This window comes from Pinus tabuliformis, chromosome 4_1 (genome assembly GCF_031772625.1).
Source record: "Pinus tabuliformis cultivar Carrire ecotype Pingquan chromosome 4_1, CPIR1, whole genome shotgun sequence".
NCBI lineage: Eukaryota > Viridiplantae > Streptophyta > Pinopsida > Pinales > Pinaceae > Pinus > Pinus tabuliformis.
Genome location: NC_142303.1, coordinates 470,469,104 through 470,496,945, shown reverse-complemented (window position 1 = coordinate 470,496,945; position 27,842 = coordinate 470,469,104). Strand labels below are relative to the sequence as shown.

The 27,842-nt window shown below is 34.6% G+C and overlaps 1 protein-coding gene and 1 pseudogene across 1 annotated transcript; both read left to right on the top strand.

Moving 5' to 3' along the window:
* The first annotated feature begins 1,067 nt into the window (after positions 1 to 1,067).
* On the top strand, positions 1,068 to 2,114 carry LOC149176483 (uncharacterized). The gene has a single exon (XM_089423124.1). It carries the CDS (start codon positions 1,235 to 1,237, stop codon positions 1,832 to 1,834), a length of 600 nt encoding a protein of 199 aa, XP_089279250.1. The 5' UTR covers positions 1,068 to 1,234; the 3' UTR covers positions 1,835 to 2,114.
* An 8,907-nt stretch (positions 2,115 to 11,021) lies between these two features.
* Positions 11,022 to 11,993, top strand: LOC149176482 (ethylene-responsive transcription factor ERF017 pseudogene; annotated as a pseudogene).
* The last annotated feature ends 15,849 nt before the right edge of the window (positions 11,994 to 27,842 follow it).

Sequence of the window (27,842 nt, the reverse complement as noted above, 5' to 3'; positions counted from 1 at the left end):
AACTTTTAGTTTTAATAGTAAATGTAAATTACGAAAATAAAAACATAGAGTGTAAAGCAAATTAGGAAATGTGGATAAACCACACTAATACCATTCTTCCGGACAAAGAAGGCGTCCACAGTATTAGAAAACCACCCCCACAAAGCAACAAAACAGTGAGATTAGCTCCAGGTTGTTGGGAGATGATTAATGCCTCCTATATTTGATGAAAGTGAGTTAATGAAGTTGTTAGATTTCCTTTGCTATAAAACAGGTAACCATTCGGATTGTTTGGTATGAGGGTGAGAGTTTGTGAGGATTGAATTATGTAATCTCCTGTTTGATTACTAAGATTGCCGATGCCTATGTTGTGTGGACGTAGCCCAGATTAGTTGGGTGAACCACCTGTGTCTTTATGTGCTTGATTTATCTGCTGTGTATTTGATTTACTTCTGCTGTGCATCTGATCTCCAACAATACATGTTATTATAGATTAACACTTATTAATATCTGCCACCTATTTAATTTATATAACTTTTAGTTTTAATAGTAAATGTAAATTACGAAAATAAAAACATCAAGTGTAAAGCAAATTAGGAAATGTGGATAAACCACACTAATACCATTCTTCCGGGCAAAGAAGGCGTCCACAGTATTAGAAAACCACCCCCACAAAGCAACAAAACAGTGAGATTTAATAATCCATAGGATTAGGACACTGCCCTCGAGTGTGACATGTCCGTCTGTTGTGGAAATGCGATGCTCAGTTCTGGTCGCATTTGCAAAGTCCAGCTCAACGAAGGGCACCTACCACCAGTTCAAATGCTAATCAAGTTACGGTGGGAAAGGGGCCGTGGACTGAAATAGAGTTCTAGAAGAAAAAGGGTGATGAATGAAAATAATCTTCCAGAAGTAAAAAACTTATGATCTTTGTGATTAACAGGGATCAGATAAGGTAGACTATTTTGTCTTCATTTCATTTGTCGTACATCTGAGAAATCCCATACACTCAAAGTTCAAACACGTTTTTCTTCTCTATAAATTTGCTACAATCTCATTCAGTGGCTCATATTCAGTGACACTGCCGATCTCATTCTCATTCGTCCCGCAGATATTTAGTGGCAGAAGTGTAGTAGCTACTTACATCTCTACAAGTCCCAACTTTCAAATACTCTTGCCATTGCAATCCCTCCCTTTACAGACTCCAAACTTTCACCAGCACGACCTCAGTTTGAATTTTCCGTAAAATCCCGCCATGACTAAACCCTTGCAAAACCAGACTCGCCACAGCAGTCCCGAAAGCCTCTCACTGATGTCGGGGAAGTTCACGGTAATCCGAAGGAGGAAATGGGGAAAATGGGTGTCGGAAATTCGAATGCCCAATTCCAGCAGTAGAATTTGGCTGGGCTCCTATGACACTCCGGAAAAGGCTGCACGCGCGTACGATTTCGCTGTGTACTGCCTCAGAGGATCCAAGGCGAAGCTCAATTTCCCGCACTCCCCGCCGAAAATTCTCAGCGCCTCGTCTCTATCGCCGCCGCAGATTCAGGCCGCGGCAGCCAAGTTCGCCACACAAGAATTTCGTCAGACTTTCGAGAACGGCGCGGCATCCTCATCGTCTAGTTTGGAAGTGGAACGCGACATTGACGACCGACAAATTACAGCAGAGCAGAATCCGGCATTAAGGGATTCAGTAGCACTTGAAAGTCTGGAGAATTGGGGGTCTCTAAATGTAGAGGACATTCCTCCTTTGGATGTGTCAGTGGAGGATTACGGGATTCCCTTCCAGCTGACGGAAGACTGGGGACCGTGGGTTTCTAATTTTTATTTTCCCGCTGCTGAGATTCTGCCATGAGAATTCAACTAAATTAAATTATCTTATTATTTGGGAAATTCATGGGATTAATGCTGCTTGGGCAAATAAGAATCTGAGCCGCCGCCTGAAAATGATGGCCACCTCTTAATAAAATTTGATGTACATATATTTATAACCAATTGCAATGCCAGAAATGAAGGTGTTCCGGAACCATAGCTACCGTGGCTCGCTTCATAACAGAGGCATTCAAATGCTTGGAAGGAAAGATGAACATAAATACAACAAAAGTTTATTGATGATGAAACAGAGCCATTTAAGTCTCTATGCAACGCACGGCCAACAGATTCCTTAGAAGTGTGTACTGTCAAAGCTAACCACGCCAAATGTTGACAGCATCACAAACATACAAAATAAGGACAGGGGATACACGTCAAAGGACACCTAATCCTATGGTTTAATGACGAGTGGAGAGAGAATTACAACATCTCTAGTGTCTGCACTTCTTCGTCTTTGGTCATCAATTTTAAAAAAACTCATTTTAAATAATATTTTATATTCATTTTAAATATCATAATAGATGCGGTGTCCTCGAGGTGCATTTAAGGCGGGTTAACTCTCCGCCGGCAGCTGTCTTCGCACCTGGCGATCCGGCACAGCTCCCACAAACTCACCGCGATTGATATGAATGCAATGAGGTACAGGCTGATGGTTAAGCATTCGACAATGAATGCGCGCCCTGTTCGAGATCCCGCGCAGGCTGTTTTATTCATGGCTCAGCTTCTGGTTCTGGCTATCGCTCTCATCGGCTCCTTCCATATCCGTCTGCTTTTTTTCCCGCATCCCTGTTTCGCTCTGGCCGCTTGGGGGCTTATCCGGAATCTATTCTCTACCTGGTTCGCCCACTCTTGGCCCTATTCTGTCTGGTCTTGCTTAATCCCCTTCTCAGGTCTCTCTGTTAGTTTGAAGATGGTGCGACGCCGTGGTGTTTCTCGCCGTGGAGGCACCAGTGGTAATCGTGGTCGTGCTTCTCAGCCTGCCCCCCAGAATATCATTCCGCTGGCTTCGGCCTCCCCGCCCTCTCCGCCCTCTGATCATGGCAGGCCCTTCCCGCACAACTCTTTCCAAACCACCCGTTTCAAATTTCACAGTCGGCTCAATAAACCCGTTCTATCAGCCAGCATTACGGTTATCTTGGCTGAGGAGGAGGATAAGCCCAGCAGCTCTGTTCATACCACAACGTCTCAGTCTCAGGACGACAGTGTGCTTCAGGGAGACGTGGTTGGAACTGTGTTCAATTGTGACAATGTGCAGGAAGAGGGGAATGTGCCTGAGGCACCTCAGCCTCCAGTGGATTCTACACAGTGCAATTTGCCTGCGGTCGAACTGGAGCACCCTTCTGGTGGCAATCTGAATCTGGAAGCTCCTCCAGGTGGCGGTGACATGGGAGATGGGGACAATGTCATCGACATGTGGATGGGCTCTCCTAGCCAGGTGGAAAAGGACGCTCCGGACTCTCTGAAACATGCTTGATTTCTTCGGTACAGTGCACACTGATGGCAGTCTCCCTTCTGGTCTTTATATCATTTTGCTATGCTTCTCTGGATTATGTCAATTCTGTTCTGTTTCAAGTCCTGGTTAGGTATCGATACCAGCCATTATAGTCTAATGAGTTGTATCAGGTCATGGCTCAGAAAGCCATTGTTTTTGCTAAATTTTGTATATGGCTATCAGGGCAGAACGATTATTAGTAACGCCATAGTCCTCGATAGTTTTGCAGTGATGTTCACAACTTTGGTTCGCACTTTTGTCTGTAAGGGATCTGAAAAACATGTCTTAAGTCTTCTTAATCCCGGGATTGTTGTCACAGGGGTATATGTCTATCAAGATATCTGGTTGAGGGATGGCTTCAACCTCCTCTGAGGTCTTAACCTCTCTGTAAATATTTCTCTTTTTTTAATAAAATTAGCCTTTACTTAGAAAAAAAGTATGATAATAATTTTTTATAAGGTTGTTTAAAGTTGAATTATTATTAGTATTATGCATTTTTTTTATTAAAAATAAATAAAAATCACCACCAAAATAACCTTACATATATAAAATAATTTCTTTTCCACATCATTAATTTATATCAACTTTTCAATGGTTTTTGATGTTACGCGAAAACCAAGATCAACACCTAATCGAATTCAAATCTCGTGTACAAAGTGCTAAAAAAAAACCTATGTAATGTTTCCGATAGCCTTCTTTGTGTCAAGATCTCATCTCTAACCATATGCTTTAACAATTCATAATTCCATAATTGATTAACACATGCATCTAGCTATATGCTTTGACAATTCATAATTCCATAATTGATTCACACATGCTTCTAGCTATGTTGTGTGTATATTTTGGATCACTTGAAATTCATGTATAGCATGTATTATTGTTATGGAACATCAATTGGAAAAAGTTTTTAAAAGTAATTTGAGTAAATCGATGAAATTAATAATAAGTGGTTTAAATTATATAATGCATGCATGATATTAATGTAAATAAAAAATTAAATTTAAATATAAAATGGTGTAAGGATTGGCGTAAGGATTGTAACTGAATTCATGATTTTAGAGTTTTGTTGTTTCAAACAGGTTATTGTGGTATTCTAGTTATAATTTTTTCACTGAGAGGTTTTAGATGGTGAAACTTAGAGAATATTGAGAAAATATCTTGGGAAATATCTAGTTCAAATTTCAGATCTTGGTTCATTATATTTTTAGAGATATATTTCAAAGAAGTTATGGTTTCTGAATTCTCCCGAAATTTGTCTCAAATAGATCTTGGTTCGCTATAGCTTCAAATATATCCTCTAAGGAAGTCGAGGTTCCTGAATGCTCCTACAATCAATTTCTAATAGCCCAGTTTGGAATTTTTGCAATAACCTTTTTTTCTATGAAGTTTCAGATAGTGAAACTTGAAACATATTAAGAATAAATCTCAGGGAACATCTAGTTCAATTTTTAGAATTTGGTTCACTATATTTTAGAGTTACACCCTATGGAAGTAAGGGTTTGTGAATAATCTTGAAATAAATTTTAAATGGGTTAGCTTGGTGCTTTTTCTATATCTTCTTGTTTGGTACTTTTTAGATTGTAAACTGTTCACGAATTTCAAGATTCATATAGAAGTGCCTAACCTATAGATTTCAAAATTATATTCAAAGAATTGGACATGTGGCACACTATACAAGTTTGATAGTGGGAAGAGGTTAAAAATACACAAGTGTTATGAAAGCACCTACATAATTGTAGAAAATACATATGGAAGTATTAAAGACCAATTTTCAGACTTAGAAGGGCTCAAATCTCAGATATACATCAATAAAAATTCAATCATTCTGACATTCTCCAAATTAAGGTACATAAATTACTGGTGACCTAACTATTGATTAGAAGATCCTTTTTTTGGGTGACTGAAAGTTGTTATAAAGAGAAATACTATTACTATATTCCATCATGCCTCCAAAGAAATTTAATACACCGATTAAATATACTAAAGGCTAATCCTTGACTCGTAAAGAAAGTGAACAATTAGCATTTAGGTTATCTCAATTAGAGAAGAAAGTTAATGAAATGGATGGTAGTATGTTGAAAAAGGTGGATTTATCAAATTCTCAAGAAAAAGATCAAAAGAGAAATGGAAAAGAATATGAATGAAAATAAAGAATAAACAAAAAAGAAGATGAATTAAAATAAGATTTAGAAATACAAAAATCCATGATTTTCATGGAAAATCTTCTCTTTGGGAGGCTTCTTAAGGGGATGTAGATATCTAAGGGAATTAGGAACATAAGGAGAAGCATGGTGCTGAGAATGAATCTTGCACATGGAGTATGTTATCACAATTGGAGAGTACAAATATTGAATCCCATAACCGTGATCATGAATTTTCAATCTAAGATCCATATCATCAAGGCTTTAAGTCAGCACCAAAGAACTATTACATTCCAAAGATTGATATGAGGAAGTTATGATTTTGTAACATGGATATTTCAGATGGAGCAATACTTTGATCTACGCCACATGACATCCTTACAAAATGTAAATATTAGATCTATGTGTTTAGAATATGACCAACATGTATGGTATCAATGGCTTTGTGAAAGGAAAAAGGATTCTATTATATCTTGGTCCGTTTTTACAAGGGATTGATAGCACATTTTTGGGATATGAAGAGAAATACATTCTTTAGTTAATTGGTAAATCTTTGACAAAAAGGTCTAGTTACACAACACATTCAACAATTCCAAAAGTTGGATCTCAAAGTAAAGAATATTTTAGAGGATAATCTATTATACCTATTTATGGGAACTTTAAAGGAAAGCATCCAACATGTGGTCTGTCTTTTTGAACCTAAATCCCTAGATCATGCAGGAAAGTTGATCATGCTCCATCTCAAAAACCAACAAGGTTGACTCCTCAATTAATAGGTGAAAGAAGAGAAAACAAATTATGTTTTAATTTTGACAACAAGTACATTAAGGATCATAAATGTGATGCGAAGAAATTATTCTACATTAATTGTGAAGAGGAAGAAGGTCGATAATTGAAAGAGTCACAAGATCCAGAGCTACAAGAGACTATTCCAACAACATCCTATCATCCATTGGTTGGCATCAATACTCCACAAACGCTCAAGATGAAAGGGTACATAAAAAGGAACAAGGTAACAATGTTGATTGATTTGGGAAATACCCATAACTTCATCAATTAAAAATTAACAAAACTTCTCAATTATTTCAAATCTCCAACATGTTGAAAATTTCAAGTGAAGATTGCAGATGGAGACACCATAAATTGCTCAGGAAGTGCCATAGTATTGAGGTCAATATGGGGGAGTATTTTTTGGACAATCCCATGATTGAAATACAAATGGGTGGTGTTGATGTTGTATTAGGGGTTCAATGATAAAAATCATTGGGAACAATGACCTTTAATTTTCAAGGTCTCTTTATAAGATTTACCTTATAAGGAAAGCAAATTGAGCTTAGAGGTATACAAGGGAAACCGTCTAAAGTGATAAGCTCTAATAGAAAAAATTACTCAAAAAGAGGCACCAAGGTGTAATGGCACAATTATGTTCACTAAATCTTCAAACATCAATATCATCTATGTTGGGGAATCTCCATAAAGTTGTCAACAATCATCCAAAAGTATTTGGATTAATGCCTAAAGGTCTTCCACCTAATGGAAAACATGACCATGCTATTCATTTGTAGTCTAGAAGTGTATCAGAGCTAAATAAAGAAGGGAAAATCAACAAGGTTGTACAAAAAAATACGTACAAAGTTTAGAAACTTTGAGGGATAGTCAAAGGAAATTAATTGTAATACAGAACTTATGAAAAGTTGTCTTTTGTTCCCTACCCTTGTTGGCATATACATTGTTAACTTAGTGGGTTGTTTGGAAGAAGTAGGTTATGTCAACTAGTGTCTACTATAGTATGGGTATGATTAATAACACTTACAAAATGAAGGTGATGTTAATTAAATATCTCAAGTATCTCATAATTAACCTTCATCACAAGCTTGAGTGGAAATACAACATTGAGAAAAGGATAAATGGATGGTGGAAAGATTATTATGGACTTGAAAATAGTGATAAATTAGTGGACCTTTAGCTATGGGATAAGAAGAAACTCCTCAATGTTATTATACACTCCTATTATTTGACATGTTTGTGAATTTGAGTTTGCAAAATCTCCAGAGAATCGCAGAGAAAGACAAAGCAAATCTAAAGGTGTTTTATAACTTATAATTTCAAAATTAAAGGCAGTGCACCCTATCTTATCCTCATCACAAAATCAAGTCTTTCTTGCATTTAGAACATATCTATGACTATGCATCTAATGTGTAAGAGCAAGATAAACAACATGGAAGATAAGAGGCTTCCTAACACTACTTCAAATTTCAATGGAAACCATGTGCAACTCAATCAGGTTAGAATTAATATGACAATCCTTAGTTAAATTATTCCAAGGAATAAAGGAAGATACCACTTTATATAATTATGATAATATTAAAGACATTATTAGATCTAAATTTAAGGAGAAATTATAGGGTGACAAAGAATTAGAAGATAAAAAAATAAGATACTAAATGTAGTTTATCAAAGTTAATTTAGAAGATCAAAAATATCTTTTTATGTTTTAAGTAGTGTAAAGAAAGAAGTCAACATTCCTAAAATAAGGAAAATCCCTCACAAGATCCATATTGAAACAATGAATTTGACAGTTCCTAAAATGTTGTACGTTGGAGATTTTATGATCATTGTGATACTAAGAGGGTTGAAGCTAAAAATAAATTTCTCATAATGCGTTGTGAGTAGTACCTAAAATGTTGTAGGTTGGATAATTTATGATCATTGTGATGGTAAGATAAAATGTTGTAGGTTGGATAATTTATGATCATTGTGATGGTAAGAGGGTTGAAGCTAAATAAAACTTTCTTGTGTTTTGAGCACTATCACATTAAATTTCAATTTCAAAATAATTATTACAATATAAAACTTGTTAACCTTTTAACTCATAAAAACTATAATTATTTAATAATATTTATTTCCTCAAAATATTTTACAATACAGAAACAAAATTTTAAAATAAATCAAATAATTTTATTTTTTTCAATTCAAAGTTAAATAACAATACTATCTTTTATAATTAAATTTATATAAAATAAAATCTATAAATTAATTTTTAGATGTGTGAAGAAATTATCTCATGTTAAATCTATTTCAATTAATTTACAATTTTAAAATTATAAATAAACCAATTATTTTTATTATTAACACATTATACGAACTAACACATTATAAATTAATTTTTAGATGTGTGAAGAAATTATCTCATGTTAAATCTATTTCAATAAATTTACACTTTTAAAATTTTAAATAAACCAATTATTTTTATTATTAACGCATTATACGAACTAACACATTATACGAACTTTGGTTGAGTTGGGAAATAACAACTAAAACAAATATAATTATTAAATTAAAATTATTTAAATAATTTTAAATAAAACATTATTTTGTAATTTTTTATTTAATTTAAAAATAAAGTTGACAAAATGATGACCATTCATTACAAATTGTTCTTGTCAATCAATCTTCTACTAATTATCTTTGGGTTTAGGTTATAAAAATATTTAAACACATTAGACCAACTTTGGTTGAGTTGGGAAATACTAGCAATGTGGTTATTTTGAATTGAGATTTGGTGTTGTTTGGTTGTGCAAAGTGTTTGTAAATAAACCACCTAACACCATGATGACATGGGCATATAAGACACAAAATATGATTATTTAACATATGATGACTCTCGAAAATAAGATATGGATGAATTTTTATATAGTGTTTAGATGATGATATAAATTTAACACATAATTAATATTTGTAATCAAAATAGTATTAAGTGTAAATGTAATCTATCTCTGCCAAAAAATACATCAACAAAGAGATCCGAAATGACATATATAATCTATATAGTATCATATATCATCAAAATCATTGCTTATATGTTTATGTTCATCATTAACATTACATTAAAATAAGATAGAAAAAACTTAACATGTCAAAGGGAGATTTTGTTTGAGTGATGGATGCATTTTTACTATGGTCATGATAAAGGAGTTCAACAATCAATGTCACCAACATCAAGGTACATAGAGAGCTTGATCCTCTAATTAAATGCTACTTCAATGCCCTCATACATGATAAATCAGGGTGGAAATGTTGTAATTTCCCAATCTTGAAATCCTTAACGCTGTTAAGTATTTTAGATTTTGAGTGTGATTTAAAATTCTACTTTCCCCATATAAAATTGAAACCATTCACAAAAATATTAAGCCATTTCATTGTAATATTAAAAATTTAATGATGAGAATGAAATATAAAAGAAAATGTTACTTTCACTTTAAAAACATTACCATTAATAACAATCAATGTGACCAACATCAAGGTACATAGAGAGCTTGATCCTCTAATTAAATGCTACTTCAATGCCCTCATACATGATAAACTAGAGTGGAAATGTTGTAATTTCCCAATCTTGAAATCCTTAAAACTGTTAAGTATTTTAGATTTTAAATGTGATTTAAAATTCTTCTTTCCCCATATAAAATTGAAACCATTCACAAAAATATTAAGCCATTTCATTGTAATATTAAAAATTTAATCATAACAATGAAATATAAAAAGAAAATTTCACTTTCACTTTAAAAACATTACCATTAATAACATTAATAAAATATTAATAACATTAGTAGGATATAGACTAATCCATTTTTAAACCAGTGAAATCCCTTCCGCTTAATTGCCCTTCAAAATTTTGGAGAGCTCCAAAATTGTGACTGAAAAAGCTGAGAATGAGAATAAATCCATTTTAAGATGTTGTTTTCAAATGACACATGTCCAAATTTCGGGACACTATAGTAAGGTTCATGTCAGACGTGAATTAAACTTGTGTCGGAGATGTGTCAGGCTCAAATTGCGTCGGACACACAAGATTCGCGATTTGTGGAAAAACGGACCTGTCCGATGACATAAGTTCGGATGGTTGACCGAAATGTGCAACCAGAATTCCTCGTCCACACACTTTCAACATTTTTACTTCGGAGACGTGGAGAAACACCCTTTTTGACAATATAAAAATGCCGCTCCACACAGCAACAAAACTGTGAGATTTAGTCATCCATAGGTTCGCCACGCTGCGCTATAGACTACCACATGTCCCTTTGCCGTGGAAATACCGTGCTGAGTTCTAGTAGCCTTTGCAAAGTCAAGCTCAACTAAGGGCACCAAGGCAAATGCCAACCAAGTTACGGTGGGAAAGGTGCAGTGAACTAAAATAGAATTCTAGAAGAAAAGGGACACCCAATTGAAAGAATCTCACAGAAATAAACAACCAAACTTATGAAACATAGTGATTAGAATCGCCGTAGTCTAACAATCTAGAAGGGATCCGATGAGGTGGGCTATTTTTGCAAGGTGGAATTTTGTTTCATATGCCTCTTATTTAATTTTTCTTATAAAGCGGTACAACAATCTTCCTGGAATCTGTTAAATCATAAATAAATTCACATGAGCGTTCCTTAACGTCATCCAGTACATCATAAAAATTCCATGCACTCAAACACGTTTTCTGTCTCTATATATCTTACAGCAACAATCTCATTCTCACTCGTTCCCGCACATATTCAGTGGCACTGCTAAGTTACAGCAATCAATCCATTCTCATTCGTTGTTGCAGATATTTAGTGGCACAAGTGTATTAACTACTTGCACCTCTACGAGTCCCTACTTTCAAATTCCTCTCTCCATCACAATCCCTCCCTTTCGATACTTCAAACTTTCAGCAGTCGGTCCCCGGCAAAATCCCGACATGACTAAACCCTCGCAAAACCAGAATCGCCACAGCAGCACACGAAGCAAGTCACTTAAGTCGGGGCAGTTGAAGGGAATCCGAAGGAGGAAATGGGGAAAATGGGTGTCGGAAATTCGTATGCCCAATTCCAGCGGTAGAATTTGGCTGGGCTCCTATGACACTCCGGAAAAAGCTGCCCGCGCATACGATTTCGCTGTGTACTGCCTTAGAGGATCCAAAGCGAAGCTCAATTTCCCCCATTCCCCGCCGAAAATTCTCGGCGATTCGTCTCTGTCGCCGCCGCAAATTCAAGTCGCTGCGGCCAAGTTCGCCGCACAGGAATTTCGTCTGCCTTCGGAGAATAGCGCGGCATCCTCATCGTCCAGCTTGGAAGTGGAATGCAACATAGAAGACCAACAGATTACGGCAGAGCAGGGTCCGGCAAATCGGGATTCAGTACTACCACTTGAAAGTACGGAGAATTGGGGGTCTCTAAATATAGAAGACATTCCTCCCTTGGATGTGTGGATGGAGGATTTTGGGATTCTTTTCTAGCTGACAGAAGACTGGGGACCGTGGATTTCTAATTTTTATTTTCCCGCTGCTGAGATTCTGCTATGAGAATTCAGCTAAATTATTTTATGTTATTATCTGGGAAATTCATAGGAATAATGCGCCTTCCGAAAACGACAGCCGGAGCCGCCGCCTGAAAATGATGGCCACTTCTAAATATTGATTTATATGTATTTGATCTACCTACGTTTATAACCAATTGCAATGCAAAAAAGATCTTGTCCTGAAACCATTGTTGCAGTGGATCGCTTCACCATAACTGCGATGGAATCATTCAAATTCTTTGAAGGAAAGATGAACATAAATACAACAAAATTTTATTCAGGATGAAACAGAGGACCCATTTCAGTCTCTTATCATTTTTTGTGTTTCTGATTGAATATGCAATTGCTATCAACCAGCCAGGAGGAGTTTCCCTTCTTACTCACATGTACTAGCAGCAAAGCACGGCCACCCACAAAGCTAACCACGCCAAATTTTTAAGAACAAATGTTTCTAATTAGAGTGATGTTATCATCTAACAAACTATCCATAATATCCAATTTGCTCTAATATTTATAGAAATCCTTTTGTGTGTTGTCTAATTTATAGATATCTTTTTCTGTGCTGTGTCTAATTTATAACTTTGGCCCGGGTATTTTTTACTGTTTAACCACATTCATTTTTATTTTTATTTTTATTTTATCTTAAAAAAAAACATCAGATTTATATTAAAGAGATATAAAAATCTGCAATACATTCATTTTTATTTTTTTCAGAGAAAAAAAAACATCATAGATTTATATTAAAAAGATATAAAAATCTGCAATACATTACATTAATCTGCAATACATTACATTTGTTTGGGTCATTTGGATCCCTACTAACTCAATCTCCTGAACCTGTGGATTATGGGCCCACGAAATCCACCTTTCTCGAGCAATGAACTCAGATCCAGCAGTGGAACTTCGCTCGATCACTGAATTGATCGTCCCGCGCCTAGGGCTTATTTCCCCATGGCCGTAGCCTCACCTCCTACGCCCCCACGTGACCTGGCACTAGTCACATACATACCCTGATGACCTTACGACTTAAATTCCGCGAGTCCAGACATTTCGATCCCGAATCTCTGACTAAGTTCGGCGTCCCAAATGCCTGAACATCCCATTGGGGAGTGGATCCCCTCTTCCTTGTGGACTTAAAAGAAAAACACACTAAATTCGGTCATGCTATATGCACGGAATAAACACGTGTAAATTTACGGATGCACAGGGATATCCGATTAAAAAAACCAGATTACATTGTGGGGCCTCTCGGTCTGATGTTTACAATGTACAAGCCGCTCCTCTGACATGCTTGCAGGTGGTTTATAAAAAAAAACTTAATAAAAGCTAAAATTTTATTTATGTATTTTTTTTTGGGAGGTTTACAAATATTTATTTACATTGTAGGTTTAGATTTATTTTAACTTTGGATGTATTGAGTGTTGAGGATTAAATTTGATCACTCTAAAACAAAGTTGCATATCTAAAATTAAAAAACAATTTAAGTTAGTTTAATTATTATTTTTTTGTTTTTTATTTTATTTTATTTTATTTTGACAAAATCAAAATGTCAAACATTACAACATCTCTATCATAATTGGATCAACTATTTATGTAGAGGTTTCCTTATGAACCTCAAATATAAAGAAAATATGGAAATACTAATTAAAATGTAACTAGTATTTTACATACTAATACTCAATACTTTCCCTCACCCCAACCAATTTTATAATTGAGTTTATTTACTTTTAAACTTCAAATATAAAGAAAAATTACAATAAAAAGTGTTCTAGTTGAGAGGAAACATTGAGTAAAATGTAATATTACAGTGTTATATTTTATTTAATATTTTTAGCAACCTAGTAAAAAGTGGATGGAGATAGGCATAAATACTAAGTAAAATGTAATAATTTCATTTTACCTTATTTTTGCCCCCACCTCTTCCCCTCCACCTAACTCAATTTCATTTCTAAGATTATTCATTTCTAAACTTAGGGAAATAGTTCAAAAAATATGAAAACAATTATTTACATCGATAGAAATGAGAGATGGTTCTTATAATCCATTGTGGGAGAAACATATCCTTTTGTATAATGCTTTTTTTAGATTTGAGTTACAAACATGAAATTTCCAATTCCCCTCTTTAAACTACATTACTTACATTATTTTTATATGCTAGTACAAAATGATAATTTGAAGCTCCTACACATATATACACATTATGTATTCATCCATTCAATGAGAAAAATGAAACATGCGAAAAGAGATAGGACCACCTAACAATTCTTACAAATGCTGTGCCTGAACAAATCCATAATAATGCTTTACCTTTACGAGCTACATGGATTCAATGCCATCATTTTTTACAACTAATTATCTATTTAAATATAACATCAAACTAAGATGGATCTAGGTTAGTTTAATTTCCCCCTTTAAATAAGTTGTATTCTACATAAAGTATGGGCCAATACCATGGATTCTTAATACCCTAGGTCAATACCATGACCCAATTTTATTTTTGTTTTTATTTCAATTTTATAGAGCCATTTTTATTTTGTTATTTTTATTATATTTTTAGTGAGTTAAAATGTTTACATTACATTATTTTACATTAAGTTACATATCTCTAACATAGTGGGAGCAATAAAAAATGAATAATTTTATTAAACAAATAAAAAAATATTATATTATATTTTAAAATAATATATTCAAAATCTAGAGTCTAAAAATAATAATGATAAATTAACTATTTTGCTTTAATTATCAATTTTTTATTTTTTATTTTTTATTTTATATAATTTTATAAGACATAACAGGACATGATATTACAACAATTATGTCCTCTTTATATGATTGTCACAATGTACTTTCCAATAATTTCCCGAAATATGATTTAGATGTTTATCATCTAACAAAATATCTATCATAAATTTATAAATTTAAATTAATACATTAATATTGTAATTTTAAATAACTTAGTTATGACTTTTATTTTATTTTTTATTTAAATTTCATTGTTATTGACTCTGATTCTTTATTTCAATATACAAACCTTCTGTATGTTAATTTGTTTTCCACATTCATTTTGGCTCATCCCATTTTAATTAGATTTTAACACGCTTTGATTTTCTATTTTTTAAGATTAAATCTTTAAAATTTAGTCTATAAAATTAAAAAATTTAATTAATGCCGGAAAATTTTCTTATTATACCATGTAATCTAAAAATACTCCTTAGAAACATAGCAGATTATATATTCTTTTCGTATTTCGAAAATAATTTAATACATCTTCAATCACTGCAAGAATACTTTCCATGCATCCATAATTTCAATATGTCCTTTTTCTTTAGAAGAAAAAAATATGAAAGGATTTCATTGACATTAACTTCAGGGTTTGTCACTTGTACCTTTATTCTCTCGCTTGGTATCATGTTTTATATAAAATAATAATTAATATTCATTACCATTTGGCGATATCTTCCTATAAAATGACCACAAACCCCAACTTTTTGACTTGCGACTATTCTGCCTACACTACATATCACGATTTGACTGCATTCAACGCATTTCAACATACTCTATTACTCAGAGCATTCGCAATGCACCTCCCTTCAATCAAATGCTCTTCAGACTATACCAACAGTTCCTGCTCCTTCACGTTTATTTCACAACATCAATTAACTCAGTTGTCACACTGAATTCTCCAAACTCCCACACTTTTTCTCAGGCTCCGGCTAGTGCACATGATCTCTGATACCGAATATGCCATACATAGATTTCCATTCCAAAGCCTCTCTTATCCAAATTTATTCTTGCCATTTAACAAAAAAAATTCAGATGATTTAAGAGTTCTCGATTTTGACAGAACATACCCCATTTTCAAGTTGAAGAATGGCTAGAAGGTCATTTTCCACTAATTATAACATTCATACTTTCCCTCTTCTTCCATATAATGCATGGAAAAGGGGTAGTGCCCTCTTCCCAATATTTTCCTTTTCAAAAAATCACCTTGAAGCAGGTGACAAAAAACTCAATTGTCAAGAGTTCTCGATTTTGACATAACATACCCCATATTCAAGTTGAAGAATGGCTAGAAGGTCATTTTCCACTAATTATAACATTCATACTTTCCCTCTTCTTATATATAATGTGTGGAAAAGGGGTAGTGCCCTCTTCCCAATATTTTCCTTTTCAGAAATTCACCTTGAAGCAGGTGACAAAAAACTCAATTGTCAAAATCTATTCAAGTGCACACAACAATCTAAGGATATTAGGATAACTCGATAAGTCATTGCAATTTTCATTGACATATCAACTATAGATTCTTCTAACCAGCAAAAATATAAATAAAAGCATATATGAAGCAAGGGATATTGAAAATTTACCTATTAATTTTTTTTAAAAGAAATTTATATTAAATTAATCTTTTTTTGTATGTTTTTTTATTCTATACAGGTGACCATAACAACTATGTCATAATTATATGTTTAGTTCAACTAAATGAATAATTATCTCCACAATAATTTGTCCATGGATGTCTTAACTAATCTTCATCCATACCTTTTCTTCTTTTTCTTGATCTTTGATTGTTAAGTAAACTTTTATAATTGTGTACATCAGTATAGACTATCAACATTTTTCATAATTCACAAATAAAAATTAATCCTTCAATGTTCAAGCTTGTGTTCTATATTAAAGTAACTAGATTGTTGATTTATTTATTTACACATGACTAAAATTGCTTTAATGCATGAGTCTAACATTATTGCCTTTATGTATATCATGGTTATAGGAAAAACCATAACCACATTAGGGCCCATCAATAACAATAATGGTGTTTTTAGCACCAGAAACCAATTTCTTGAAAAGATAAATGTTGTATTTCAAACATGATTTTATTTTTGGTTTTCCACTACTTACCTCCCCTAACTTTCCTTTATTTATTTGTTTAAATGTACACCATCTTTAACCATGACTATGGCCCCACTATTTCTTCTTGTATTGCTCTAAATGCTTATCCTTGAATTGGAAGAATAGGTACACCCTTTCAAATAAGACATGTACACATGGTCTTGGTCTTAGTCTTCATTTTAGTTTTTATTGTATGAGTCTGACACTAGTGAGGGTGTCCTCAAGGCATTGTAAATCTATATTTCCTATTTTCTAATGGCTTAGAACTTGTTTTATTTGACAATTTCTAGAACAATGGTTTTGCTTAATAAAAAATATATATATTTTTCCATTTAGTAGTCAATTTTGAAAAACTCTAGACCATGATTGTCTGATTGAGCCCTCACATTATCCTTTACCCCACACACACTTGTAGGAACTTACTAAACTTAATTATATTACTTGATTTCCTTTTTATACTCTTAACACAAATTCACCATGTGTCCCTAAATCAGATAAAATTTTAGGGGCTAATATTCGTAGGTGGGCTAATTTTCCACGTTTTTTTCCAAAAAAATGATTCACCAATTTCCATTTTTTTTTTAAATGATTCGCCCACATTTTATAGTATAAAATTATTTTACCTTAAAAATCACCAAAATTTTATATGGACTAATATAAAACCATTAGAAATCTAAATATTTTTACAAAAATATTGCCAAACATTTTACAATTTGCATATTAGAGACTAGTAAGATTCACCAAGGTTTTTAAACTTTAAGATAAACTTCCATCCTTAAAATTTTCCTTGCGACGACTCTAAAAAGTGAGTTGCAACTTTTCATAAAATGATAATTGGGATTTGAACCAATGAATTATTGATTCCATTCAACTTGTGACAATGTAGTATAGCTAGAGGTCCTCCTATTTGGTGACTCTAGGGCCAACACTTGTTCCATTTGACTATTTACAAAACTAGGGTTTTGTTTAGTAAGAGGCAATGTGATATTCTGCATTTAGGGATCGATTTTAAAAATCTTTGTGTATATAACATTGTTGCATTGGCCTTACCCAAAATTATTATAGGAGGTTATGTCACTCAAATTTGTTTGGCCCAAATTCATCATGTGTACCTAAATGGATTCAAGAAGTAAGTTGCAAGTCATCATAAAAAGATAATTGGGAGTTAGAACAATAAATTGGTAATTCCATTGGATTCATGAGACCCAATTATAATTAATGGCACTCCTCTCCCATGTGTCCATGACTCAAAGCTTGTTTTATTTGATTATTCTTGGAACTAGGGTTTCTCTCAATAAGAGACAATGTAATTTATGTATTTAAGGGGAAAAAAGTTAAACTCTACCTCATGAGCTTACAATAAATAGTGTGCTCATCTCATCCTTGCTCAAACGTGCTTGCAAGAACTTATGACATTCAATTTTACTACATGATTTTGTTTTTATGCCCTTGATATAAATTTGTCATGCATCACTTAATGGCTATAAGAAGGGAGTTACAACTCATCATAAAATGGTTTCCCTCTAATTATATGACCATTATGATTATCCCCTTTTTACCAATTTAAATGGAATTATATGGGAAAGAAGATGAACGGATGAGTAGAAAACCGTGGAAAAATAGATAAAGGTTGGGTTAGATTTAATAAATACCATTAACTATGGAACACCTTCTTATGCTTATGATCACTATGGACGAGTCTTACAATAATAAGATTGATTTCTTATGTTGTTTCATTGACTTAGAAGCGCTGACATAGGACTAACCTTGAAATGGATTATCAGAGATTTATAAGTTTCTTTATAGTTGAGAGTTGTTGTGATAATGTTGTGCTAGAATATAATTGCGAAGAGAGCAAGGGAGAGCATAACCATATCACATGCAAATCACCTATGTAATTATATTTATGCCTTGAAATGGATTATCAGAGATTTATAAGTTTCTTTATAGTTGAGAGTTGTTGTGATAATGTTGTGCTAGAATATAATTGCGAAGAGAGCAAGGGAGAGCATAACCATATCACATGAAAATCACCTATGTAATTATATTTATGCCAATACGCATGTTTTTTTTGGAATTAAGTTTTCAAAATTTTAATTTAACTATCAATAATTATTAGGTGGATGGTAGGGATTTATCTTCCATAAAAAATTCGTATTAGTATATACAAATCAAAGGCTGAAATTTATTCACAAATTATTTTTGTCTTTTTTTTTTACCTTTTAATTAAATTCATCAAATAAAAAAAATTATCATATGATTAAGTGTAGTATCAAATGAGTTACGATTTTTTTGGCATGTGATATTCATAAGCCGTGATATTAGCAATTTAGCCTATGGTGTTGTAATGAAACCTATTTACAGATTAACAATCTCCATAAAATAAATAGGTGTAAATTTCCATGATTAAAATCTTCTTATTTTTTTTTAAATACACCTATGTTTAACTAAATATTAAATCTTTTATAAAAATATTAATAAAATAATAATTTAATTATTTTTTTACCATCTATTTAATTTATATTAATTTTAATACTATTCTTCGTTTGGTAAATTAAAAAATATAAAAACATTTGAAAGCAAATTAGGAGAGGTGGATAAACCACTGCGGCAAGACCATTCTTGCGGCAAAGAAGGCGTGGACAGTATTAAAAAACCACTCCACAAAGCAACCAAAACAGTGAGATTTAGTCTTCCATGGGATCAGCACACTGCCCTCTGGACTGACATGTCTGATCCGTTGTGGAAGTACGGTGCTCAGTTCTGGTCGCCTTTCCAAAGTCCAACTCAAAGTACGGTGCTCAGTTCTGGTCGCCTTTGCAAAGTCCAACTCAACGAAGGGCACCAGTTACCGTGGGAAAGGGGTGTTGGACTGAAATAGAATTCTAGAAGAAAAGGAGCAATGAATTAAAGGAATCTTCCAGAAGCAAACAACTTATGATCTTTGTGATTAAAAGGTATCAGATAAGGTGGATTATTTTGTCAACCTGAGATTTTGTCTTCATTTTCTAATTTTTATTTTCCCGCTGCTGAGATTCTGCCATGAGAATTCAACTAAATTAAATTATCTTATTATTTCGGAAATTCATGGGATTAATGTTCCTTGGGCAAATGAGAGCCTGAGTCGCCGCCTGAAAATGATGGCCACCTCTTAATAAAATTTGATCTACATATATTTATAACCATTTGCAGTGCCAAAAACGATGGTGTTCCGGAACCATAGCTACGGTGGCTCGCTGCATAACAGAGTTATTCAAATACTTGGAAGGAAAGATGAACATAAATACAACAAAAGTTTATTCTGAAACAGAGAATGGAATGTGGAAGTGCTATCAACAGATTCCTTAAAAGTGTGTACTGTCAAAGCTAACCACGCCAAATGTTGACAGCATCACAAACATACAGGTCAAAGGACACCTAATCCCAAGGTTTATTGACGAGTGGAGAGAGTCTACAACATCTCTAGTGTTTGCCCTTCTTCGTCCTTTGTCATCGATTTAAAAAAATCCCTCAATATTTTCCATTCATTTTAAATAATATTTTATATTCATTTTAAATATGATAATAGTTTTTTTTATAATGTTGTTTAAAGTTTTATTATTATTAGTATTATGTATTTTTCATTAAAAAAAATAAAAATCACAACCAAAGTATGCTTTGACCACACGCTTCTAGCTATATCGTGTGAACATTTTGGACCACCTTAAAATCATGCTACAATTCATTTTTGTAATAACCTAAGGTAAAGTGTATTATCATTATGGAACATGAATTAGAAAAATATTTTTAAAGTAATTTTGAATAAATAGATGAAATCAATAACAAGTAGTTTAAATTGTATAATGAAGGTAAGATTTTTTTTTCTAAGTAAAGGCTAATTCTATTAATAAAAAGTAAAAATACAGTTACAATGCGGTCGAGACCTCAGAGGAGATCCAAGACTGTCCAACAGTACATACAAACTGTCCCAGGGTTGGGATTAACCAGATACAAAAGCCCAAGGCCATACAGAGAGAACTGGCCATGTTGGTAAACCACAGAAAAGGACAGAAGAAAAGCTATGACCATACTATCTAAACTGCCCAGATAACCATGAGCAAAATTGCAGAACCAAAGACCTGAAACTACAGCAGAACTAAAGACCTGATACAAAAAGACATTGACAAAAGCCATATAGGCATAGCACATTGAACTGAAGAGCAAAGAGAGGAACAGGGAATTAGACATGGCCCAGGAGTCTTCAAGCATCAGTTTCATGTTCCGGAGCTTCCTTCTCCACCGGACATGGATTGCCCATCCACGAGTCATCAACAGTGTCCTCATTAGCTAAACCGCTGCCACCTGGAAGAGCTGCCAAACGCCGAATGCCACCAGAACCACTCGCCGGGTGAACAGAGGCCGGGACTTCCTGTAGGTTGCCGTCTGGAGGCTTGGAGACATCAGGGTCATTTCCTCCAGCCTGCAAATCACCACAATTGAACATAATGCCAACGTCTTCCCCCTACTGTGTGCTTTCCTCCTGAGACTGCGTTGTCGAGGTATTCACCGAAACAGTGGGCCGAGCTTCTTCCTCCGCAAAAATTACAGTGATGCTGGCTGAGAGAACAGGTTGATTGAGGCGACTTTGAAACTTGAAATGGGTGGTTTGAAAAGAGTTGTGCGGAAAAGGCTTGCGAATGTCAGAGGGAGGGGAAGCCGAAGCCAGAGGAATAACAGGCGGGGGAGCAGGCTGAGAGCGCCCACAGCCTCCACGACTGCCACCTCGGCGACAACTACCGCGACGACGCACCATTGTCAAAGTAACAGGGCAGCTTGAAGGAGATGAAGAGCAGGGCGAAACAAAGCAGGTGCCGGTGTAAGGGAGCCAGTGACGAGTTATGAACCAGACATTCAACGCCACCTTCGAAGCATTGCAAGGATGCAAAATCTGAGGCAGGCTAATGTAGGGAGGCCAGAGGTAAATAATAGCAGAGAGAGCCGAGGCAGCCATAAATGGAACTTCAGGCGAAGTGTCTCGAACAAACTGCGCATTCAATTCCGAATGCCAATTGATTTGCAGGTACTCATTGTAATCCATCTTCATCCGCGGGAGAGCTTGGGATGATGTGCTATCCTGCCACTTGCAGGACCAGATGCCGGCGCGGCGTAGACCCTTCATTAATGTAACATAAATGCACCCGCATCTGGGTAAGGTAAGATATTACTATAAATAAAAATTTTAATTTAAATATAAAATGGTGTAATCATTATAACATTTGGTATGAAAATTTATGATTTTAGTGTTTTGTTGCTTTAAACAAGCTATTGTGCTATTTTAGCTATAACTTTTTTACTGAGAGGTTTCAGATGGTGAAAATTGGAGAATATCTAGTTCAAATTTCAGATCTTGGTTCGTTATATTATTAAAGATATGTTTAAAAAAAGTTATAGTTTTTGAATTCTCTCGAAATTTGTCTCAAATAGATCCTGGTTTGCTATAGCTTCAAATATATGCTCTAAGGAAGTTGAGATTCCAGAATGCTCCTACAAAATTTGTCTCAAATAGATCTTGGTTTTCTATAGCTTCGAATATATGCTCTAAGGAAGTTGAGATTCCCGAATGCTCCTACAATCAATTTCCAATAGGTCAGTTTGGATTTTTCGCAATAACATTTTTTCTATGAAGTTTCAAATAGTGAAACTTGAACCCTATTAAGAATAAATCTCAAGGAACATCTAGTTCAATTTTTATAATTTGGTTTACTATATTCTCAAAGTTATACCCTATGGAATTTAGGATTTGTGAATAATCTTGAAATAAATTTTAAACAGGTGAGCTTGGTGCTTTTTCCATATCTTCTTGTTCGGTAGTTTTTAGATTGTAAACTCTTCAGGAATTTCAAGATTCATATAGAAGTACCTAATGTATAGATTTCAAATTATATTTGAAGAATTGGACATGTGGCACAATATACAAGTTTGATAGTGGGAAGATGTCCAAAATACACAAGTGTTATGAAAGTTAACATAACTTTCACTTGACACATCAAATTCAGTTCACACCTGCAAAATTGTAGAAAATACATATCAAAGTATTATACAACAATTTTCAGACTTAGAAGGGCTCGAATCTCATATATATATGAATAAAACTTCAACCATTATGACGTTCTCCAAATTAATGTACACAAATTACTAATGACCTAACTATTGATGAGAAATTCCCTTTTTTGTGACTGAAAGTTGTTATGAAGACAGGTGTTATTATTATATTCCAACATTCCTCTAAAGAAAGCTAATACATCAATTAAATCTATTAAAGGCTCATCCTTGACTCATAAAGAAAATGAAGAATTAGAATTTAGGTTATCTCAATTAGAGAAGAAAGTTAATCAAATGGATGGTAATAATATATTGAAAAAGGTGGATGTACCAAATTCTCAAGAAAAAGATCAAAAGAGAAATGGAAAAGAATATGAATGAAAATAAATAATAAATAGAAGAGAAGATGAATTAAAATAATATTTAGAAATACAAAAGTCGATGATTTTCATGGAAAATCTTCTCTTGGAGAAGGTTCTTAAAGGGGATGTAGAGATCTAAGGAAACTAGGAACATAAGGAGAAGCATGGTGCTGAGAATCAAACTCACATCACAAGTAGGTTATCACAATTGAAGAGTATAAATATTGAATCTGAGAACCATGATCATGAATTTTCAATCCACGATCCATATCATCAAGGCTTTAAGTCAACACTAAGGAACTATTACATTCCAAAGTTTGATATGACGAAGTTATGATCTTGTAACATGAATAATTCAGATGGAGCGATACTTTGCTCTACATCATGTTGCCTCCTTACAAAATGTAAATATTACATCCATTTGTTTAGAATATGACCAACATCTATGGTATTAATGGCTTTGTGAAAGGAAAAAGGATACTATTATATCTTGGTCCATTTTTATAAAGGGATTGGTAGCACATTTTGGGGATATTAAGAGAAACACATTCATTAGTTAATTGGTAAATCTTCGATAAAAAGGTCTAGTTGTACACATCACATTCAACAATTCCAAAAGTTGAGTCTCAAAGTAAAGAATATTTCAGAGGATAATTTATTATACATGTTACCGCTCAAACTAGAAGGAGTCCAAAAAGTGAATCCTTGAAGGGATACTACTAGATTAAGGGCAACAATGGAGCAATAGCCCATTGTCACCTTGACTAAGGCTCCCTACTCTTTATGAAATTTCACCGATGGGAGGAGACATGTTGTGATAAGGATCACAAAATAGAAGGACCAATGATAGGGCGAGAGGTGATCATGGAAGCCTATTAACAAGAGAGGCTCAAATATGTGGCTTGCTTGTCTTGGAAGACAAGATGAAAGGCTCTCAAGGAAGGGCTTGGGGAGAATTTCAAAAGTTATGTAGCAGGTGTCTTATAAAGGAGATCCCTGAGCCCTATAATTATTGTGAAAACTTGGGTTCCGAGTGGTCTTTGAAGAATTGGCCTCGATAAGTTATGGGACCACACAAGACCAAATGGACTCGAGGTTGTTATATACCTAGGGGGATAATATGGGGTACCAAGGGAGGTACCCAAGGTAATAATGTAATAATGGGATGGGCCATAGTAATAAATAAGGTGGTTAACCCATATCATGTAAGGGACCACAAGTAGTTAATAATAATGTAATGGGCCCATGGTATTAGTTGATGGTATGAGGGAACCATGGTAATGATCCATGGTATTGTATGTATGAGACCTATATAGAGGCTAGAGACTCCACATAGGAGATAGTGAAGGATTATTGTATGAACATGCATATGGCATGTGGAGTGCTCTCCTTCCTTAAGGAGTGAATGTATGGTGTTGCCCTACCTTAAGGGTTTGATAATAAAGAAGAATTTTTATCTATTTCTATCTTGTTATTCTTGGGTTATTTCTATTATCATAATATCTTTGGGTTAGATCTACAACAAGTGGTATCAGAGCACTTTCTTGGGCATAAAAGTGGAGAATTTTTTTTTTAAATTTTTGCAGGATTTCGGGGCGATGAGTTTGCAAATCAGATCTGTATGTTTTGGTGCAAGATGTGCAAAATCTAATTGCAAATCTGTATTCTTTGTGAAAAAATAGCCGATTTCAAAAAAAAAATCGGTTGAATCGGAGTCCGGATGAAGGAGATATCGCTGATCTAAAAATCAGTGGGGTTGCAGACAATTTTTCAGGGCAGCGAGTTTGCGGCGCAGATCTGGACGTCCTGGTGCACGATCTGCAAAATCTAATTGTAGATCTGGATTTTGTGTGAAAAAACACTCAATTTCAAAAAAAAAATCAGTTGAATCGGAGTCCGGATGAGGGAGATATCGCTGATTTAAAATCAGCTCTTTTTGTAGAAATTTTGGTGACGACGGGAGAGTTGCAGTGCAGATCTGAAATTCCAAGTGCCTGGCTCAAGATTTATACCACACGGACAGATGCAGAATGATTGTTCCATTTCCAAAAATAGGTCATAATAGGGATTCTGAGCAATATTGACTAAACTGTGACAATTTCAAATTTTCGCCAAGTAAGTGATTTTTTTTCAAAACTCTCTTCATGGCTTCTAGCAAGGTTCTTTATTTTACAGGAAAAGATAGTGGTCCTACTATTGAAGAATACATAAAACAAAAGAAGTGGGTATGGAAAAACAAATGGAAATGGTGGGCAGTGGAGGATTTTATAGATCAGGCGGCCACATGGTGGGGATTACTTAACCAAACGAAGTGTTACAACCTGTCTGATGAAGCATTTGAAAAATTCCTTTTAGACAGACGGTCTCATGCTAGAAAACAAGATAAGGAGAAACATATGGAATTACTTCCTACTGGTATATCTTTATTGCAGGTTCATGGATTGATTAAGAAGGAGAAAATCGTTGTGTCTATAAATCCTAGTTGCAAGCAAAATCTTATAAGTGTTAATTTGGCAAAAAGATTGCAAGTTCCAACACAACACATTGGAACTGCGCAGATTGATAATGAGGATGTTCAAGTGTATAAGGATTTGAAGATTTCTATGGATAAGTATGTGTTGCATGGTGATTTTTATGCTTCAGAGACATATAATATGGATGTTGTTTTGGGATACCCGTGGATGAAATCAGTGGGTACTATAAATATTAATGTGCAGAAGAAATTCCTGAAGCTCTAGTATAAAAAGAAGAAAATTACATTACAAGGTATTTCCATCAATAAACAGGTAGAGTCCACGGAGGTTGACGCAGAAGATGTTCCAGGGAATGACATGTCAGATGATGAGCAGTTGATGGTCGACAATCAAACACAAATAGAGGCTGAAGCCGAAAAGGTAACATGTGCTGACACATATGATGAGGGTTCAGTGGTTGAAGTCATATTGGAAAAAAAGACACCACAACGGGCACCACAGCAGGGTGAATTAAAGAAAAAGACACCGTGGGTTAAAACTTCAACATATCATCACCCACATCACCCCGCAAGACAACAACCAACAAGATGGCAACCAATTAGCCACAAGGACAACAACCCCCGTATAACGGATAGCGAGGAGCGATGATCCACCTACTACACACAAAAGAGCTGCCACGGTTAACTTCCATCTCAAGCGAGCGAGGCACCAGCGAGATCGAGGGTTCACCTTTCTCTTGGATGGCTAGATGCACGTTCATGGTACCAGTGGACTACTCTTTTGAGTAGATCTTATTATTTTTGTTCTTCCCATGTTTCGGGGACGAAACATGCTTATGGGGGTGGAATGTTATATACCTAGGGGGGATAATATGGGGTACCAAGGGAGGTACCCAAGGTAATAATGTAATAATGGGATGGGCCATAGTAATAAATAAGGTGGTTAACCCATGTCATGTAAGGGACCACAAGTAGTTAATAATAATGTAATGGGCCCATGGTATTAGTTGATGGTATGAGGGAACCATGGTAATGATCCATGGTATTGTATGTATGAGGCCTATATAGAGGCTAGAGACTCCACATGGGATATAGTGAAGGATTATTGTATGAACAGGCATATGGCTTGTGGAGTGCTCTCCTTCCTTAAGGAGTGAATGTATGGTGTTGTCCTACCTTAAGGGTTTGATAATAAAGAAGAATTTCTATCTATTTCTATCTTGTTATTCTTGGGTTATTTCTATTATCATAATATTTCTGGGTTAGATCTACAATTATCCCCCCTAGGTATATAACAGAGGTTAGGTCAAGGGGATAGGATTTAGCAACCAATGATATAATTGACCTAATTAGGGAGGGGAAAGGGATAAAGGAATGAATTTTCAATGAAAGGTAATGCAAGGGTCCCATTGAGGTTTCTAACCTAAGGGAAACCAAGGGCAAGAATTGGCCTTTGAACTAGGGCTTGTGATATCTCAAAATCCCACCATCGGAATCTCATGAAGTTTGGAGGGCTACTTAAGGACACACCAATGCAATTGTGGACCAAAAATATAAGTATTTGGATGGCTATATTGTGATATAATTGATGCCCTAGGTGACCTAGAGGACTAGACCTGGATAACAGGAGAAGGGAGAATGAAAATAGGTTTAAGGTGATCACCTTATGGTGGACCAGTGCCCAATCCTTTGGGGAGATTTGAATTCAAGAGTAATTCTGACTATGGACATTGAATTTTCTATGTTAAGGAGGCCTCAAAGACAACTTCGCATACCATTAGGGCAGCAACAAAAGCAACTTCAAGAACTTTATACTTTGTTTTGCAAAATTGATGGCTTATCAAGACGAATTTCAATGAAGAAGCATCTCTAGGAACATTCATTCAAAATACATGGCCCATACATGAAGCAACATTATGTAGAGACCAAATTTCCATAACTTCGCATAAATGGCTGCAGTAAATTAACCCTAGTATAGCGAAATCCCAACAACAATGTATGTGACAAAAATAGAAAAGAAAATAGCATTAAATTGCACTTACATGTATTACGAATATGTCAAACCATTAAGAATTTTCCAATCAAGAAGCTCCAAGAAAAGAGAAAATAATCCAAACATCGAAATTCATTCCATGCTCCAAAATTCATCCTCCAAGAAGGATAGCGGAATTCTCAAAAGAGATACAAGTCCAATCCAAGTGATGATGCTAAAATGAATCCTCGTCGCT

Bases quoted from the DNA above. Each gene is read 5' to 3' on its own strand.
- LOC149176483 (XM_089423124.1), top strand. From the start codon at position 1,235: ATGACTAAACCCTTGCAAAACCAGACTCGCCACAGCAGTCCCGAAAGC.